At 35.8% G+C, this 19,694-nt stretch overlaps 3 protein-coding genes across 4 annotated transcripts; all 3 read right to left on the bottom strand.

Annotated features, from left to right (window-relative positions):
• Nucleotides 1-3,395: 3,395 nt before the first annotated feature.
• On the bottom strand, nucleotides 3,396-7,623 carry LOC110992087. Its single transcript, XM_022257754.2, has 9 exons — nucleotides 7,416-7,623; nucleotides 6,083-7,352; nucleotides 5,604-5,778; nucleotides 5,337-5,468; nucleotides 5,173-5,269; nucleotides 5,000-5,098; nucleotides 4,502-4,650; nucleotides 3,760-3,933; nucleotides 3,396-3,623 (listed from the first exon to the last, which is right to left on the bottom strand). Exons 1-9 carry the CDS (start codon nucleotides 7,416-7,418, stop codon nucleotides 3,482-3,484), a joined length of 2,241 nt encoding a protein of 746 aa, XP_022113446.2. The 5' UTR covers nucleotides 7,419-7,623; the 3' UTR covers nucleotides 3,396-3,481.
• Nucleotides 7,624-7,718: 95 nt separating this feature from the next.
• LOC110992047 (phosphopantothenate--cysteine ligase) lies at nucleotides 7,719-12,862 on the bottom strand. 2 transcript variants are annotated; one of them, XM_022257705.2, is made up of 7 exons: nucleotides 12,617-12,862; nucleotides 10,245-10,392; nucleotides 9,907-10,135; nucleotides 9,584-9,798; nucleotides 9,311-9,496; nucleotides 9,141-9,243; nucleotides 7,719-9,075 (listed from the first exon to the last, which is right to left on the bottom strand). In XM_022257705.2, exons 2-7 carry the CDS (start codon nucleotides 10,371-10,373, stop codon nucleotides 8,996-8,998), a joined length of 942 nt encoding a protein of 313 aa, XP_022113397.2. In that variant the 5' UTR covers nucleotides 10,374-10,392; nucleotides 12,617-12,862; the 3' UTR covers nucleotides 7,719-8,995. The 2 variants fall into 2 exon arrangements, with proteins under 2 accessions (XP_022113397.2, XP_045485122.1); XM_045629166.1 differs by lacking the exon at nucleotides 12,617-12,862 and adding an exon at nucleotides 11,184-11,327.
• A 1,994-nt stretch (nucleotides 12,863-14,856) lies between these two features.
• LOC110992040 (synaptic vesicle 2-related protein-like) lies at nucleotides 14,857-17,996 on the bottom strand (the record flags this gene model as incomplete). Its single annotated transcript, XM_045629302.1, has 11 exons — nucleotides 17,954-17,996; nucleotides 17,672-17,833; nucleotides 17,443-17,605; nucleotides 17,255-17,376; nucleotides 16,441-16,685; nucleotides 16,217-16,341; nucleotides 16,020-16,146; nucleotides 15,731-15,826; nucleotides 15,463-15,653; nucleotides 15,105-15,232; nucleotides 14,857-14,891 (listed from the first exon to the last, which is right to left on the bottom strand). Coding segments are annotated over exons 1-11 (1,437 nt in total), but the record flags the coding sequence as incomplete, so codon positions are not given.
• Between the last annotated feature and the right edge of the window lie 1,698 nt (nucleotides 17,997-19,694).

Genomic DNA, 19,694 nt, shown 5'->3' on the forward strand with positions numbered 1-19,694 from the left:
ATTATTGAACCAGGGGCAAGATCATTCGCTATGATTATCTACAACGTGGGTGGCTGTGACGTTGCAATGCGCATGTATTAATGGTTAATACATAAGTAATAATTCTAAATTTTATATTTCTGGGCTTATTTTTTAGGGGGCGGGCATCTATCCTACATTTTGATAGCTGTCTTGTCTGGAACGTCTGATATTTTAACAATACGCTTATACGCTACAAATCGGCAAGGTCATCTTCAAGCGAATTGAATGTCACGTGGAGTGTAATTGAAGTGGAGTACGAGAATGTGCCAGAGACTGATGGCCTAGCAGGTACGATGAACTCCGGATATATTCATTGAGAACTTGCGACACTCACCACACTCATTCATTTCCTTGAATAGTATGTTCTAGTGCTCCTTATATAATATCAGGTGAGATATCACTTAACATCAGGTGAGCCTCCTGCCCGTTTGCCCCCCGTTCTATAAAAAAAAATATATAATAATAATAGTCTGTAAAGATAATGTATGTATTTCTGTAATAAATAAAATAAATAAATAGTGTCAAAAATAGCAAGCATTTATGAAAAAGATATAACGTTGGAGGAAAAAAGTGAAGAGAAGATTTAATAGCACTTTAGATAAAAGTTCATCAACCTTAATAGAATCTCAGTTACTGTGTGACCTCGATATTATTATACTTTTTTAAATTTGTATTTACTATTTCAATTAATATAACCACGTTTAAAATTAAAAGATGGTTATAGTTTACACAGCTAGGAGCACGTACCTACTACGTGGATAACAATGAAAATGTTTAGAACTGGCCAGTTTAACAGTTTAGGAACATTGCTAAGGAAAATGTGTTTCCATCGAATGCGACGATGTGTAGAGAAAAACGGAGATTACTTCGAAAAACAATAAAAGTATTGGCAACTTTCTATGTTAAGCCGTTTTTCATTTCCTAAACATGTTCATTGTTACCTAGGTATAATAGCAGTATGGCAGAACGATGGAAAGCTGCTGTCGAATAAAAATATTTATAAAGAATTACATTATTATAATATTATTAATTTATATTTAAAAGACGTTAATCTTTTACAATCCCGCGCGTAAGTAATTGCCTAGACTTAAATTATTCGATGATCCATTTAATAACTTAATATTGTTGTTAAGTAAGTACATTGTGGTACAAATATTCCCTACAAGACCGGTAAAATATTTAGTCTAACAACTAGAAGCAAAGTATAAGACTGTAATTCAAACATACGTATAACAAAAATTAAGCAACCTAACTTTAGTAGTGACATATTCATATTATTGTAAATAAAGAAGCGTAATCCAAATGTTAGCAATTGTCACACAAGTGAAGCCAATATGAGCCCTTTTTTTCCCACATCCATACATTGTAATATAACTTAATGTGTTTCTGATTATGTCCAAATACGTGAACTATACCTACTTATATTGAAGTGTTACTTAGATTTAAGAACCATTGAATAAGCCAAGTTAGGTTTTTGTTAGCGTCGCAACTCTACGCACTACCCCTAATAAATTAAGCTAAAATACATAAATCGGTCTGAGCCTCAGATTTCTGTATCTGTTTTATGATCGTTTGTCAATAATAGGCAAGTGGTGATCAGCCTCGTGTGTCCGACATATGCCGACGAATTTTTGGGTCTAAGGCAAGCCGGTTCCCTAACGATGTTTTCCTTCACCGTTGGAGCGAATGTTAAATGCGCACATAGAAAAAAGTCCATTGGTTCAAGCCTGGTGATCAAACTTGAGGATGAGAAACTCATTCTCATCCTTCTTAAGGTAGGTAGGTAACTAACTAGTGGCTTAATCTACCCACACACAGTTATATCTATAACAAAGAATACGTATATCTTAAAACGTTGATATGCTAATTGCTAACCATGTCCCACAGATTGGAGTTTTAGTTTTGTTTACTATTCAAAACTAACATAGCATTTAAGACCCAATTTTTACGAAAATAAGCATATAATCGGAAATAAAGAAGTTATTATTATGTATCAATATATTATAACTTTAAGCCATTTCAAATGTGTGAAGCAATGCGATAAGTGCACATGTACTTGGCCAAGTGCACTTGAACTGTGCTTCTGCATTATCACTAATTCATTTGTAAACAAATTGGTATTTTATCTTTGATCCATTATAACATTACTAATTTATTCCCACGTAACAACTGTAAGAAATGATTACACGCAAAGCAACAAGATTTTTACGGTGAACTAAAAAATTACAACATTAACCAATTGTAGCACTTTTATTGATCGCCGAACAAAGCCATCTATTGTATTTTATTACTTAAAACATACAGTACCTACATACAAGGATAATTTTTAAGATCAGCTTTTTGGCTACAATAAGTTGTACATTTCGTTGTCTGAAGAATCAGATATATAAAATTATCTTAATGATTGAAAGTGTGCGTTAGCCTAAGCTGTTAAATTTGAAAGAGAGAGCTAAGAGATTTTTTTAAGGTTAGCTGATCTTATGTGACACCACCGCCCATGGACACTCACTGCCAGAGGGCACGCAAGCAACGCACGTTTCCAGCCTTTTAAGAATTGGTGGTCTGTGTTCTTGATGATCTTGAAGCATTCTAAATTGGATTTGGTTCGGAAATACTTCAATGGGTTCCTGATGCGTGCGCGAGTTATGTAACTTCACATGAGTTAAGTTACATTTACACGTCGCACACATGGCACTAAAAAAACATGCCTGGGCATAGAGCATGGAGCCTTATAATTTGTAATACAATATTCTTGTTTCCGATAATGTCCAAAAAGGTCTCTTGTATTAAAGTTTCACTTAGATGTTGGATGAGCCAAATTATTTTTTGTTAGCAATTAGCATCGCTACCCCAGTACCCCTAATGTTATCTTAGTTATAAGCTCACGTTTTAAACTTTTTATAAAATGGCTCAGTTATGAAACGTCGAAATCTCGTATTGCCTCGATGTCCGAACTGCAGGTGTTCATCCGAACAACTCCTCTGAACTCTCCTTAGCAAATTCGGTAAAAGATGTCTCTAAAAGCCGCTCGCAAAGTAACGGTGTTTGTCGCCGACTCTTGTGGGGCAGAATTGGCACTTTATAGAATTCTGGAGTCGAATTTAGCCTTTCCTTCCAAATGACCAGGTAATTGAACATTAATTGATATGTCAATGCCTAGTATCTTGATGCTGGGTAAGGATTCACCGGGGAGAGGAGTAGCGATAAAGGCTGTTTAAGTGTGCGGAAATCGGGGTATATTGGACCAGATTAAGTAGATCTCAGTTCGAGACTACTAGCAGAGGTCGAGTGGATAAGTAGCGACGGTAGTTTTGACTCTAGATTCATAAATAATGACAGAAAAGCCTGACAAGCGTATCATTTATTTTTTATATTTCATAATCTTTTTAAATTACAAACGCATAAAAGACGCAACATAACAATACATAATATTTAATCTCCAAATAAACTCATACGGGAATTATGTTGGTTTCGATGTTGAGATGATTTGGTCATATTTCTTCATTTGCTTCGACGCGGTTTCGATGTCGACGTCCGTCAGAAAGTACGCTTCAAAGTTGTTTAGAGGCCGCAACATGGCATAAAGACGTTCGGCGTATTTTCTGAAAGGAAAACGAAAATCGGTTGGACAAAATGGACAAAAGAGACACAAATCACTAAACATTTACTATGGTCAGTAAAAAGACGATTTTTTTTCAGATTTATTTGTAAATGAAAATGGTTATCCCTGAGCGATACCTGGTGTCCACGTTCTTATCGTAGAGTAAATGTGAGAGCGCCCGCAGCACATGTGCCCTAGCCGTGGCTGCACTGGGCGGGCGGCCTCGCAGCAGCAGCCGACCTCCTTCGGCGAAAGCACCGCATACCACCAGAAGTCGAGCTGATGCGCAGCGCACCAAGGCGCTTTTGTGTCTAGAAGGATTGCCCCATGTAACCCAATTCATAAAATATTTAGAATTACAATAATACATAAGAATGGGATTTAGGCTTCGAAGGGCACCACCACTAAATACGGGTTCCGCATGAAACTTAATAGTTTGTGTTGGAGACAGAGAAAGTTAACACGATTTCTTTATTACAGACTTAATGGCAAATATCCAAATTGTCCTATAATTTACCCAACATATTCTTATGTATGGTATGGTGGGGTGCAATAAATAAGAACAAGACGGCACTTACGGTCTTGCGTAGGGCGGTTAGCCCAACCCTAGAGTTCTTCAAGAACTCGGTTTCTTTGTATCTAGGGGATATGTGCGAAGGCTAGGGCAAGGGGCAAGAACAAGTCTGTTGCAGAGATTCCCAACAAACATAATTAACCTTTTCACATACTCCCAATCCTATCTATATTTCTCACGTTAAAAAAAATGTTCACGTGAAACATAGTCTTGCTACATATCCACATTTATTAAGCGTTTAATTTTAATGAAAGAACGCCACGTTAATCACTGCGCTAAGGGAGATGCATTGATGGCAGACATACCCAGTGCCGTAGACGCAGATGGCAGTGACAGAATGAACGACGTCGACTGAGCACACGACAAGGTCAAGAGCCATGTTTGCCGCCTTTCGTACAGGGCGGCAGAAGCTGCCGGTTTTCACCAGCAATGTTGCTATTGCCTCAAAGAAATCCTGTACATGACACAAGGGAAACTAATTTGAAAGTGGTTGTGGCTAGATACATAATTTTTATTAAATCGTGAATAACTGTGAACCCTATTAATGCTATTAGCTATATCAAGGCTTTCTTAAATGAACCACGGTAACACATATATTGTGTGAACACGTGATATATTCAAAATGGCTGGCAACACACTCATGAGCCCTTTTTCCAGCTGATGTTATCACTTAACATCAGGTGAGCGTCCTGCTCGTTTGTTCTATAAAAAAGAAAAAAAAATACTTTATATAAGAGTAAAATAATTCCAGAGACGACGGAATAGCTTCGGTAGACGTTAAACTATAAACACAGGACGGGTACCGGTTTCTTGGTGTAGTTGGTGTTCTTAAGTATTGCAGCGAGGGTATGACACGCGACGCGGGACACCTGCGTGCGCGCAGAATCTACGTGCACTGACACCTGCATTGCAAAAAACACAAAATTTTGATTTTCTATGTTTTGTCAAATAACGTAATAGCAAAAGGTTCACTTACTTGTCGTATAAGCTCTGCAATTCTGTGTTCAGCTATGACAGGCCAAAAATTTTCTAATACTTTGGGGAGCTCTTCTAGCGTTTCTAAAGCTTGCACCCTGAAAGATATACACAAACATATATTTGTTGAAAGTGAGATAATAAATATTAAATTATAAATAATACCAAGAGCTCAAACGAAGCCTTCTCAGCAGTTCTCCACACAAGGCCTCGCAGCCTCTCTCAGCTGCGTCACTCAGTTTAGTTTCGGTTGGAGAACAGGTGGTGCTAGTTGGAGATGGACTCCGGCTCACCATCCTTAATGAATAACAAATATTACTCCTCTTTTTATATTTTGCAACATTTTTATAAGATATTCTCAATCTCGTTCTCAATAACAGCTCGGTTTTCACAGCAGCAAATAATGCAAATTCTTGTTCACCATTTCTTTACCTGGGTCTCCTTTGGGTCATTTTAAGTTCTCGTATTTGCCCTTTGATACTTATAGCATCCTGATTTACTTCATCGCTGGTTTGGGTTTTGACAAGTTGTCGCTCCTTTTTGATAAAACCTTCGCCATGGTTAATGGGAGGTAATTGTATTGTATCGCTGTGATACCTATCTGTATCTGAGAATAAACGTATAGATATTAACTAATTACTGAATTACTGTGATAATAACTACTAATTATTATAAACTAAGGCACGGAACACGACGTTGAGATGAAGGTTCACGTTGGAATCTAAAAATAAATAGCTTTTATAATATATTTTACCATTTTTTTTATGTAATAGGAGGCTTTTACAGAGGCACTTGATGTTAAGTGATACCGCCGCCCATGGACACTCACATTGGTTGAAGACTCGCAATTGCGTTGCTGGCATTTTAAGACTTGGTAACGCTGTTTTCTAGAAGGACCTATGATAAATTACCTTTGTTAATATTTATTAAGGGATTTTCTCCAGATGCGTTGGTGTCAATTTTCCATCGCGATCTCTCTTTGCGGTTATCAGACACAAGGGGTAGGGTATTGGTTTTGATAAATTTATCACAAGCGTTAGAAAACAAAAAGTTCAAAGGGCTGCTAGGGCACGAAAAATTGTTAATTGGTGGAAGTCTAAAGTGACTTTGGTTATCACTGCATTTCATTGGATTCACGGTACTTTTAGATTTTGTAATTTGACTTAAGTTTTTGGTATCTTCGTTTTTGGTAAGCGTTTCTTCGCTAGGACTTATGTCCGTTACACTTGTTTTCCTTACGTTGGTTTCTTCCGTCAATGGAGTTAAAATACCCACTATAGGTATTTCCTGCTCAACTTTTTCATCTTGATAAAAAGCCACCTCACCGCAGCGAGACAATTTTCTATACAAATCATCAATGTCGTTATCAACAGATTTCGGGATTACACTCGATTCACTTATGTCTTGATCAGTTTCTAGGTACAAATTATCTAAAGAATCCTCTTCAATATCGGAGTCACAAGAATTTTCATATTCATTCGTATTCTCATCTTGAGCTATATCCTCTCGGGAACCATCGTCAACAAATTTAATTATCTTATCATCAGTTTCTCCTGTGAGGTTTCTTTTACTTATGTCTATCTCAGTATCAGACTCCTGATAAATGGAAGATTTATCTTCTAATGAATCGGCAAGAGCTTGGCTAACGAAATTAGTATTATAAACTATAGAGTTGGTTAGCTGTTGACTTGGATTATAAAGGGTTTTATCGCTTATTAGTTGAATATGGTATTCTACGGTTTTGTTTTCAGTTATAGAAATGAATGATGTTTGTGTTTCTAGAGAATTTACACCTTTAGCAGTTGATGCTAGGCGCTTTTCATTTTGCGCTATCTCGAAGATAGTTTTACTCGTTTGAGTAAATATTTCTTCTGAAAGTAAAGAATATTGCTGGATATCATCTTTGCCGAAAATTTCCATGCAATTATTTTGTTTTTCTGTAATTTGAGTTTGAGCATTTGAGTCTTTTAACTGAGTAGTGGCTTGGAATGTGTTAGATTGATACGTTTTATCACTGGTGTCGCTGTCATCGCAATCGATGACATATGTTTCTTTACTCGAAGAGTGGTTTTTATCTGAACTACTGTCTGTGAAGTCGAGCGAGTACACGTTCGAAGCGGTGATACTTTTTTGTGAATCAGTATAATTCACGTCTCCCACAATATCTTCGACTTCTTCCTCCTATGAACAATCACTTTTAGTAAAAACGTTAATACTTTGTAAAACTATACTGTAAATACTTACCATAATAATAAATTTAGAACAAAAACTAGATATTAAAATCAAAACATCGGGTCGTCGTTTTGGCACTACTGAGTAGCGTATATTTACGTATTTAGAAATTTTTCAATACAATTCTGACAGGCCATGACGCTATAAACGAAAAATATCTCAGCAGTTGAAAACTGCCAAGTCGAAAAAAACATTCATAGAGTACAGAGAATTTATATAGAATATAGGTTTATTATTTTAATAGAATATGTATATGCTAATATAGTCTATATAATATCTTAAAATAATTTTGAAGTGAAAAATAAAAAGCGAAAGTTCCAAACAGATTATATTTGTACTATGTCTAATAATCAGAACATACATTATTCTTAACAAGAATCACAAACATCTATAAATACCCTTCAAAATCCAATAAATATATTTATAAAACTAATCAATATATTGTAACATTTACATAACTTATTTTACGCATCGTTTTAATATAAGGAGGGTTGCACTACAGTTATGCCACAAAACTATCGAACCCGGGGTAAAACCAGAACGATAGAAAACAATTTTATTTCTTTTCACGAAAGAGTTCTTATTCATTAGATGCGTTTAGCGCACTGATATGTTAATAATTTAAAACATCATAATAATTTTAATTATAAACATAGTTAAGAGATCTGGCTGGAATTATCCAGAGAAAGATTTACGAAAGCACACAGGCACCCAGACATTAATATTAATTTTTAAGAAGATTTTATTCATAAACACGTAACAAACATGTAAAATCTATACATTACAAGAGAATATTTTCAATTTAAACACAACGTGTAAACATAGTTGTTTATACACAATTGTCGTCGATTAATGCTAGAACATCCGATCCGGAGAATAATATTGGACTACACTTGTCTGAAATGTTTTATGTGGTGCGTAACCTTTAGCTTAGTTTCTGCACAAAACAACAACACACGTGAATAGAAACAGACGATTGCTTTGGTGAAATGAGAGATATTATTCTCCGTCTCGGCGATAGAAAACATACACTTTAAGAGATATGTAGGAGTTCAGTATTAATGGTCAGGGTGATTTTGAAATTGTCTAATAAAGAAGATATCTAAAATAGGGATTTAATGATTTTGGCGAAATACGATTCTAGCAACTATAACTATGTTGTATACTTATACATCTTTCTCATGGCAATTCCTATTAAGGATCTTTAGCTAGTGCTAGTTTTGGTATATTAATCCGTCTGAAGTATGGAGATTTATGAAGAATGTGCCTAAACTATGGCGAGCGACAACAACCAGATAACCCTGAATCTATTACATTATTGTTTGGAATTTTACCTCTATTAATTTCCCAGTTACGTTTACCTTAAATATAAAATGGCCTCAGTCAGTGGAATCCGAAGGCAGAATAATCTATGAATCGGAGTGCGATCCGAAGGCGTAAGGAATATTAGAAGACGTCGACAGGAGTGGAGAAGTGGAGAGGAGTGCCTCCCGATTTGACAGAAATTACTTCCTTAACCGGGATGGTTCGGCCATTCGAAGGCGTCTCGGCTAGTCGACGAGGTAGAGCCTCTTGCGAGGGAGAAGCGGCCCTCAGCGGGCCTCGGAGTGCGCCATGTGCTCCGAGTGGTGGCCCACTATCACGCCGACTATCCCCGCCTCGATGTCTGCGCCTGCGCAGCCCGACGCGTTAGAGAAAGCGAAGAATCGCGGGCGAATCGCGATAGAGGAATCTTACCCGCCAGTAGCTCTTCCCTCGAGAGCAGGATCTCCTGATTGGCCTCCCTGGTGACGACCAACACTCGCTGATGCCGGTTCTGCAGCATGTTAGCGATCACCATCTGCAAATCCTTATTGTCGTACAATACCGTAGGGAACAAAGAACTCCACAAAATAATGGCTCGTCACCTTATGCTTGTACTTCTCCAGAGCCGCCCTCGATTTTGGAATGAGCAGATTCTCCTCGGTCTCCAGCTTGAAGGAGACCACGTAGGCGCTAGGAACCCAGAGGTTGACGAGGGGCGCCAGCAGCTTCGGCACCAGATGCAGCTGGATCACCGGAGGCCCGCTCTCCGACTGCATCTTGTGGGTGGGCTGTGGGCATCGTGCTCGGATCCGATAAGGCGAACCGGTAAGTTATAATCCGACGAGGCGCACGCCCAAGGGATCTCGATCACTTACGATGCTATCCTTGGGTATGTAGAAGTCCGAGACGGCGGCGGCCAGGTACAGCAGAGCTCTGGGGCCGGACTTGGCCAGCACCTCGCAGGCGGCCCTCAGCAGCCAGAAGTACTCGGACACCGTGGTGAAGGCCACGTGCAGGATGGCCCCGGCCGCGTGCGCCGCCTGATACCGCGACAGCACCGGGGCCAAGGCGAACACGCTGTCCTGTTTCACTGGAAAACCAATCTCACTGGCAGACGGCAGACATATTCCCGCCGACTACGCGCCGATCGATTTGCACTAGAGCGCTTACGAAGTAAGTTCGGCTGACTCGGTGTTACCTCTGATAGTAGTATTATGGGATTCATCTTGCATCTCGAGCATGTCGAGTAACTTCTGGCCGTTGAAGTGTCTCGTGAAGGGCTCCAACGACTTCAGCCGATGCATAAAGATGACCGCGTAGCCTTGCTCCAGAAAATATTCTGCCGACGCCGAGCCGCGCTTTCCCGCACTAAAGTTATCCACGAATCGTACCGTATTATGTTCGAGTGGTACTGTGGTGCCGCCAGACTGTAAAAAACATACTTTTAAGTCTCAATCTTTCGACGTCAAAAGGTAGCAGCGGTAACGAACTGTAACGCGGTTCTCGCTTAACTTGATCGATGGGCCCTCAACTTACAGTAACCAATACGATCCTGTGTCCCTGTCGGTCGTGCCGTTCACAGAACTCCTTGAGCAAGGAGCGGTTGTCCTCGAAGTCAGTGGGAGGCAGGTGCGTCGCAAAGAACTCCTCCCACGACCCACTCATGGTCACTACAGCGCGTAGCCTGAAACGGATGAAGTAAAGTTTTAACATACATTTTTACGAACGACGCATTTCAAGAAAAAAAAATTTATTTAATACTTATACTTAAAAGCTTTTTAAATAGTATTTAAATTGAGATTTTATACTAGGTTACATTACGTAGAGATAAAAACAAAATCCAAAAATATAGTCTACATAATGAAGTATATTCATGTGAAAGAAGCCTTGTGTGTGATTGTTAATAAAACATGGCGACTACGCGAGACTGATATAATTTCACTTGTCCTAATCGCAATTTACGTAAAAACGACGAACATACACACATTAAATGAACCGTGTTATTGACCTTGTATATTTTTATTTCAACTGCTGGAATATGGATAAAATACCTAAATGGCGTATTACAGTTTATGTTAATTAATTTTTCTAGTAACCATTTAAATAATTGTTTCTTTTTGCATAATAATACAATAAAATTAAAATTTAATTGGAAAATTTAATCCCAAAGAAAAAGAATTTCTCGACAAACATTTTGTGATTATCCAGCGCCCAAGGTGACATCGTAATTTGATAGCTTTTCACTGACCTAGCGTTAACGGGACGCCTTAATTATGTGGCTTCTACCTAATTAAAGTGAGTAATAAAGAAAGCTACAAGAATTTTTTTATATAGATATTGATAATTGTTTTTTAGACATAATTCATATTTTGGATTCTGATGTCTTCTCTACCTCTTTCCTGTAATAGAAATTATGATTACAATATAGCCAGTTTGTCTCTTTAATTGAAATTAATATTTATATCTTAGACTTACTTATATATGTTAAAAAAAAGGGAAGATACAAAGGCCCTTTATTCTCTAAGACCTTCTTGTAAAGGCCAAATGGTTCCACCTATGTCCAGATTGGGATTGCATCAATTAGGACCGTTGTCCTCCTCAATAAAAATATATAACAAATTACCTGAAAGTTGAAGAGCGAGGCAAATAACTAGAGGTTTATTAAAACTTTAAAGAAATTATTATATAACAATTGTTACACTGTTACAGAGTATCTGACAGAAAGACTTTATAAAAGTTAAGTTTATTAGTCATGTTATGAACATTCTTTTCGAAATATGAAGCCAAAGCAAATAAATAATGTATCTTGTAAGAACATTAATGTATTAAGTATGGTGGAGCATGCCCTCCCACAACATGCTGTGCCTAACCACAGTCCTTATTGTAATAAACTATAACATGTAATTTGTAAAAAATTAACATAAGGAATGCAATAAAGATTTGATTTTGAGTTTGTCCATTTTACCAAACTAATAAACTCTTCAGCTTTATAATATTTGTACAGACTTATCTATTGTAATTATAACTTAATGAATGGTTCTGAATATGTCTATAAGTCTCAGCATAGATTTCAACAATAGCTAAAATAAGATTTAGAGAAGAATCAATCTTGTTAAAATTGAACAGATAAAATATAATTCAAAAGCTTCAAGAAGGCAGTTATTGGCAATTATACAATAAAAGTGCCCATAGTTTGTATTCTTTTGATACAATGTTCAATCATAGATATTTGAATCAGATTTTTAGAGATATAAAGTTTATTAGGAGTTAATAATATTAACCTTATTTTAATAATTCAATAAATTTAGTGGTGCTATCCTCTATGGTTCTATACTCTTGCCCTGATGTTGCATATGTTTCATTTATCACTCTTAATTAATATAGAAAAGTTCACTACTTCCTCACAATGCTTGCTTTCACTATAGTAACAAGGCATAATTTCACACATAGTAATAACAATTCATTGTCATATGTTCGAGACATGATTTGAATTGAGTTTACATGACCTGACAGTTGCATTCCCGGATTCAATTTTATAAATGGTATATATTAAAATCTACTTATTTGTAACTATGACCTTAATAGAATTATTAATCACACATTTACAGGCACATCAACTTAGAAATATAATTCTTACTCTCATTGTTGTCTAGATAACATCAGGAAAAAGCTGAGTAATGAGACTATAATATAATAATAATTTTCGTGTTGAATGCCTAGGACTATATTATTTTAACAGCCAACGTACAGAGTACATATTTTAATTATCTATTTAGATTTAGTGGACAAATTTCATAATGATTGTTCAGCACAAAAGTACTTTACGGTTGAAATCGGAATTAAGCTACATACCTCAAAATTTTAAAATACACACTGCAGGAAAGTTATAATGAATACTATAATTTTACCTTTTTAATACACGGTAAGGCCGACGGTCTCGAGTCTTGAGAGAGCACAATAACAAATGTTTTAACTTCAGATTGGAAGAGTTTGGTGCTGTTTCGATATATTAATACCTTAAAAAAATTAGACTATAAAAAATGACATAATCGGTACAATTGATTACGACGATTAATACTAAAACTCTTAGTTTTTGCGTTTTCACCAAAAAAATTAAATTATAATACAATACACATACGACAGAAGATTACTGATTAGATTTGACTTTTGGACTTTATGTTTTATTTCAAAAGGTCAATTGTCAAACTTTTTATCAGTTTTCATGACTGACATGATTGGTCGTTCCTAACCGTAGATGGACTATGGTATAGACCAGGCATCGGCGTACAGCGTGTGAGATAGCGAATATTATAATCCAACTATTTATTTCTATACTCTATCTACGTTCCCAACCGATCACATTGGTGACTGAGTCAAAGATCGGTTACCGTTATTGAATGCAAAACTAAAGTCAGCAACCGGCATAGAGCATTATAATGTCGTACTTTACAGGAAAGAAGCTGGGTAAATAAATAAATAAAATACGTTTTTTTTGAAACATAAGATCATCAAGGTATTACTTATTCCACGTCATAAAATTCGAACCTGTACTGATTTGTGTTATAAAACCTATATTAAAATAAAATTAACAAAGAAAATTATGCTTGATAAAATAATTATACTTGTGACGCGTTGTTCGCTAATCCTTTCGTTTAATTGTTACCTGAGTGTTTCTAATAACGATTGATAGTGAGCGGTAGGCATGTTGGTGAATGATTTTATAAAGTGTTTTTCATTAATATTACAAAAATAATATGTATTGACATAAAACTATTTGTTCAGAGCTTATTTCAGTGATGATTTCATAAAATAATTTTAAAATGTTGCAAGTTTCCTCTAGCATTTTCCGGTCTTCGGGTGATAGTGATTCTAGCTTTTGTTGTTGTATTGTTTAGCGATTGTTTTAGCTAGTGTACTCACATCGACGTCTTTAATTTTAACAATGCTGTCGAGCATATCGGAGGCAAAATTTCTTCTTGTGACTACACTTTGTTTAAATTTTTTGTAGGGGAAATTACAGTTGGGCTTGCATTTCTTTCAGTTTATGTTTTTGTTAGTATACTATTGGATATAGATTTGCGAGCGGGTATTTAATATATTTTTAATTCGTCTTCTACAAAGGAAAATGCATGACAGCTAATACATAGCTTCAAACCGGTTAAAAGTGTTTTATTTAAATGTGTAAAAGCTATGTTAAAGACAATACTATTAGATGTTAATGGTTTAAAGATTTTGTAAATGCATCGATACGAATCTGTATAGGAGCCGGTATCTGAAATATTTGATTGTTGCCAGATATTTTTAGAAATATTTTCTTTACTTCCTGAATGTCCTGGCATTATAGTAAAAGTAGTTTGCTTTGCAAACAAATTGTAACTTGTGATCATCGTAAATCGATGTCTGTAACTGTATAATCCTATGTAATTTTCATAAATATTTGGAAGTTGACTACCGAATAGCGTGAGCGTTAATGTTTGTATTTTCGTAGAACTGTCACCGCGTCTGTCTTTGGCACGAACAACGACTTTCTACATACACTATAAACTGATAAATTAAGGCATCTTCATTCATCAGTGGATAGATCTCTTTTGGCTGCGAACAAAGCGTTTTCGGCAATACAATTACGCGGATGCAGTAGAATATGTAGAAAACTTTTCGGTAATAATACAGCTAGATCTCCAGTTTATAACCGTTAGTACTTGTTGTCTATACGAATACGAATACGAATTTACAATATCTAATAAAAAATATTTGATTTGTAGTTATTATTATTATAAGTAATTTAATGTGTTACTTGTCTACTGCTATTTTCATTATAATTTAATAACATTAAACTTATTTGTCAATGTTGCCAGATCTATAAATTAAGTTTTATTCAATGTTCGATAGTTACAGTGATTCCATAGTCACAAATCACAATTATTGTTATTACCGTAATATATTATACTTAAGGAACGAATTTGCGTTAACTGATCTTTTTACTTAGAAAAAAATAACAAACTGCCTTTATGTCAGTTTGTTGCTTTTTTCTAAGTAAACGTTTGTGTAAAAATGAGTGTGAATACATGCCGCTATGACGACTTATTTGGTCAAATAAAATAAAAAGAAACAAAATCTTCCTTTAATGTTAGTTTTTCAGTTTTTTATTATCATCGGAGAGAAAAGATGCCAGCAGCGCGGACACTGAAAATTAAAAATAGTAGGTACATTCTTATTCCAACCGTTTGGATAAACATACATACATATACACATTAAGAAGCTTATTGTAACATGTCACTTCGCTCCATTAGATTTTCAGCAAATTGTAGAGCAATATTACTATTTTATTTCGGCAGGAACTTCGTGTAGTAATTTAACCCTACATATATTTAATGATTTGTTGAGACAAACACTTACACGCAAAAATCGCAGAAAATGAATGAAAACTGTATTCGCAGTTGTTTTCCAGAAGATAATTTATAATTTGAACAGAAGCAAACAGAGCGACGCGACCTCCCGATAGAATGAAAGATAATGCAAATGCCCTGAAAATAAATTAAGACTTATGAGAAGTTGGTAAATTATTTATTAATTCAAAGGTTCATGAAGGTTTAGTTTACATTACCATTGCAATGCTGTAATGGAACTGACAGATTTCAGTCGACGTCAGTTTCATTGATCACATTTTTAAGTGGATTAGCGTGCAATGATCACTGCAATCAGTCTTTTGACCACCGATCAAGACAGATACAGGATATTTTTACTTAATAATTACCTCAAGTGCGTAGGGAACAATTCGACAGCCATCGCCATATACAAACTGATAACTATAAATCCAGCCATGAAGACCATGAACAAGATCCCACTAATAAATATATTGGGTACCAGGTTAACAGCAATACCGGAGAAGCCGCATACTGTAGTAATTATTATCACCATATTACGTCGTCCCACTTTGTTTACTATCTGTATAAAGGTAAATGAAAACAGTAGAATATTATTTACTATTATTTACAGGCTGAAAGGGACTTTGAAGTACTTACGGTGCACACTAAACAAATGAGTATTGAATGTATCAGTCCCAGTGTAAACATAGTAAGCATAGCAGCGACGTCGAGTGAACACGGTGATACGCCTGACTGAAATCAACAGACATCCATCTCATTACCAAATGTAAAAAGAACTAGTAAAAAAATCGAATAGCGCTACAACTATTTCTGTTCATATTGGATCATTTCAATTTCCGTATTAGCAAGTAGTATTCATGCCTTTAGGTTAACATTGCTAATGTATCGTGGTGTTAAAAGTTCACATAGTAATTTGTTTCCATACATTACGCTCCCAGGCTCGACTAGCATTGAGGACTCCGCACACAGTGAGCTCAGTTCCTTCTCCGGCCTTTACCAGTTTTAGCACTTGATTACTTATGGTTGGCAACCACATTATGAATGCTCCGGTTCTGAAATCACAAACAAATATGTCAACAATAAGACATTACGCTAAACTTAATCAATTAAGCATTACTCAACTGTTGAAAGATTAGAAGCAATGTCATTATAAGAGTGCTCTTTAGGAGTGGCAGTTTGAACAAGGGGAAAATTTGTTCTTTAATTGAAAATGTCGGTGCCTTTTCCAGCTTTACAATTTCCACCACCTGGAAGCATATTTCGTAAATAAGTAACATTACATACATCTGCGCTACAACTTATTTTTGTTTATAAATATTATATTATATACATCATCAGGCATCTACCTCGAATATTTCCCGGGTACCTCTGAAATTAATGTTGTGAATTCTCTTAAGTATTTCCAATGATTCGTCGTGCATTCCTCTCGCATAAGCAAACTTGGGACTTTCCTCTAAGTAGTACATCCACCCTGCTGCCAGAAGACTTGGTAGAGAGTATACAATTTGGAGAGTCCTCCATGAGTTCCAGTGAATGTTTAATATAGGAATGTAGTAAGAAAAAGTTAGCGGTATGATCGGTATTGCGAACACTAAAAAAAATAAAAAAACCTCTTTAGCTTAAACGTAATATTTTGCCTCTACATATTATTTAAAAATTGTAGTCATTTAGTCAATTATTACTAAATGCTACTGCAAGTTATCTGAAATCAGATTGTACTCGTTATTGATTATTGACTTTAAAAAGTCGAAGAACTTAGGCAGGCCAAATGACAAAGGAACAGGCTCGCCATACGTGTGATTTTTCAGATGAAAATAATAATTAATATCGCGACCAATCACTAATTATTATCAATAGAGACAATGTTAAGTTCGCGTTTTATTGTGTTTTTGCATGTACTTAATTTTTTTTATTGTCTTAATCTTAAATAGTTCAGAAGCTTTGCTTTGGACGCACCTTTAATGCTAATAATGTTACATATACGATATAATAATGGCACATATATTACTCAGACTAGAGAACCCTGTCTTATATGGAAACTCTAAATAATAATGAATTTTAAGTTCCATATTGCTCTCAACATGTATTATTTGTTTGTTGGTCATTTATTTATTAAGTATATTTAAGTATGTGTTTTACTTTTAAAATCTAGCTTTTTACCTGCCATCAATCCTTGCGCTAAAAATGAAATACTATTTGCTAACAACATCACTACATTGCGCTTAGCGATGGGGACACTCTCACTCAGCATCGACATCGATTGTGAAAACAGGCCCGATGCTCTAAAAAGCAATATAAGTTACTTCAAATACACATTTAAGCTAAGTTTGCAGCCGTATTAGTCTTACAATAGAGCACTTAGGAATTGTAGGCATAAGAGCATAATCCAGTTGACTGAAAAACTGCCAAGGACGTTTACGAAAGCTGCTGATAATATGGATATGAGGAGGGTCCTGCGGCGCCCGAATAAGTCTGCCAATAGACCCCATAGTCCGCTGCCTAGAATTAAACCTGCAACAGCGCCCACTTTATGTAACGTCCCTTATGAATTCGAATGAACATTTTGATTAAAAATACCAATGATCGGTCCGGCAGCAAGGATTCCTCTTTGAGAGCTCGTCGTGTGGAGCTCACAGGCACTGGATGGAACAATTATTGTCGTGCCATATGTTACACACGCATAAGCAATTGTATTAACACCGATTGCGCCTATTAGGCTGTAGCTGTATCGGCCAAAGCCTGGAATAACGTAATTTAGAATGAAAACATCCATTTTTAAATACTTTATTAAGTTATTTTTTGTCATGTTTAAAAATACATAGGATAATCCTTACATCACTAAGTAATTAATTTACGTACCCGTCCGTCCCAACGCCTCTTCAAAAGTAAATTTTACACTCATATTTTATATATTCCATAAAACACAAATAAGCATCCAAATTATTATGTCAGCTCAAAATATTTGAATTAAAGGAATAATGAATAATCGATAAACAACAAGACCTTATCATTCGTGAACGTCTTTAAACTGAAATTGAAATGTAAGCCTACATTACTCAATACAGTAAATGATAGAACAATTACGAGTATATAAAATTACAATTTATTCCGGAAGGTTTAATGAATCTGCTAATGCATAACCGATATCTTTTTTGTTATTATCTTTACTATTTTCGTTGTTCAAGGCTTTTACTGTTTAATAAACATTTTATATACCAAACATATAAATAATGTACGCGTAGCTATCATGTAAGTAGTGGCTTATGGATTTATTAGATTAGGAAAGAATAGATCACTCATAGTAGAGATTGTGCCTACATGACCAATATAAATGTATGGATGTTTTAATATAAATGAATATTGTACCAACACATTAAAGTACAAATGCTTACTTAAATGTCATTGCTTGTGGCGGCGTCCATGCGTCGGGTTGTCTCTCTCCATAAAATATGCGTCATACTCGTGAACGGGTGCTGCTTGTGTTGACTGGGCGTATTAGAATTCGTACATGCGGTGATGTTAGTTATTTCCACTATATATTTATCTCTTGTTCCCACGAGTATGTAAGTGCGTGCTCCTATTTCACCATGCCTCCTGCTGATAGAGAACAAATATTTGTTTTTAATTTATTGTATAATGTATTATTATTTACTTGAGATGTCATTGTGCAATGGTTGCAGCTCCTCTACAAACGTTATGCAAAACAAAAACTTGGCGATAATTAAGAGTGACGGAGAGTTTATTGCCAGTTCTTCTCTCAAATATAATATTATGGGTTACAAATTTAACCACCCCTTTCACAGGCCTCCAAGGAGTATAATTTTTCCTGATACAAACCACCTGGAGCAGTGTGGCTCAGCAGTTTTACATAGGTCGTCCTCCCATCCTCCTTGTGGTCGTCCTTTACGCCGTATATTTTTTAATTAATATATTAACACTTCGTTGCATTAAAAAGGAGAGCACCTGGCGGCCTTATCACTTTCGAGCGGTCTCTTCCAGGAAACCACATTAAAAAATGTATTAAGTTAGATAAGGTAAGCAAGAAGTGCACAAACACAAAAAAACAACAACTAAAAAGGGATACATGAAAAATAAAAAGTGCACATGAATCACGACAATCTTAGTTTATCTTTTGGTTCATCTTCCATCTTGAAATCTAGCGACGTGTCCACCTTCCATTTTAATAAAGTACATGGTTTTCCGATTTAGCCCAGATTTTTTCCATTTCAGTTTGCTTAGTTATGTTTTCAGAATGGCGATAAATAGTTCAAGTGAAAGCGGGTCGCCTCCTAGTAGGAGGGAAAGCTCGAGCCTAATCTTACAATAATAAATTCCTTTTTTATAGTATAGGGGGCAAACGAACTCATGGGACGCCTAAAACGAGTAGTCATCGCATCCCATAAACATCGATTTTTGGTAGCTTGCCCATTTTAATCTATGTATAGCGAAACCTTTTTTTGCTCTGTGGGCTGTTTAGCCTCCAATGAGTGCTTATTCTGGAGCTAGAGAACACTTTTAATGTAATGGTTGTATGTTTAATGGTCTGTAGTTAATGATGTGTTTAAATAATTATAAGTTTACAATAAAACATAACTTCAAT

The sequence above is a fragment of the Pieris rapae genome, chromosome 8 (assembly GCF_905147795.1).
Source record: "Pieris rapae chromosome 8, ilPieRapa1.1, whole genome shotgun sequence".
In the NCBI taxonomy this organism is placed as follows: Eukaryota; Metazoa; Arthropoda; class Insecta; order Lepidoptera; family Pieridae; genus Pieris; species Pieris rapae.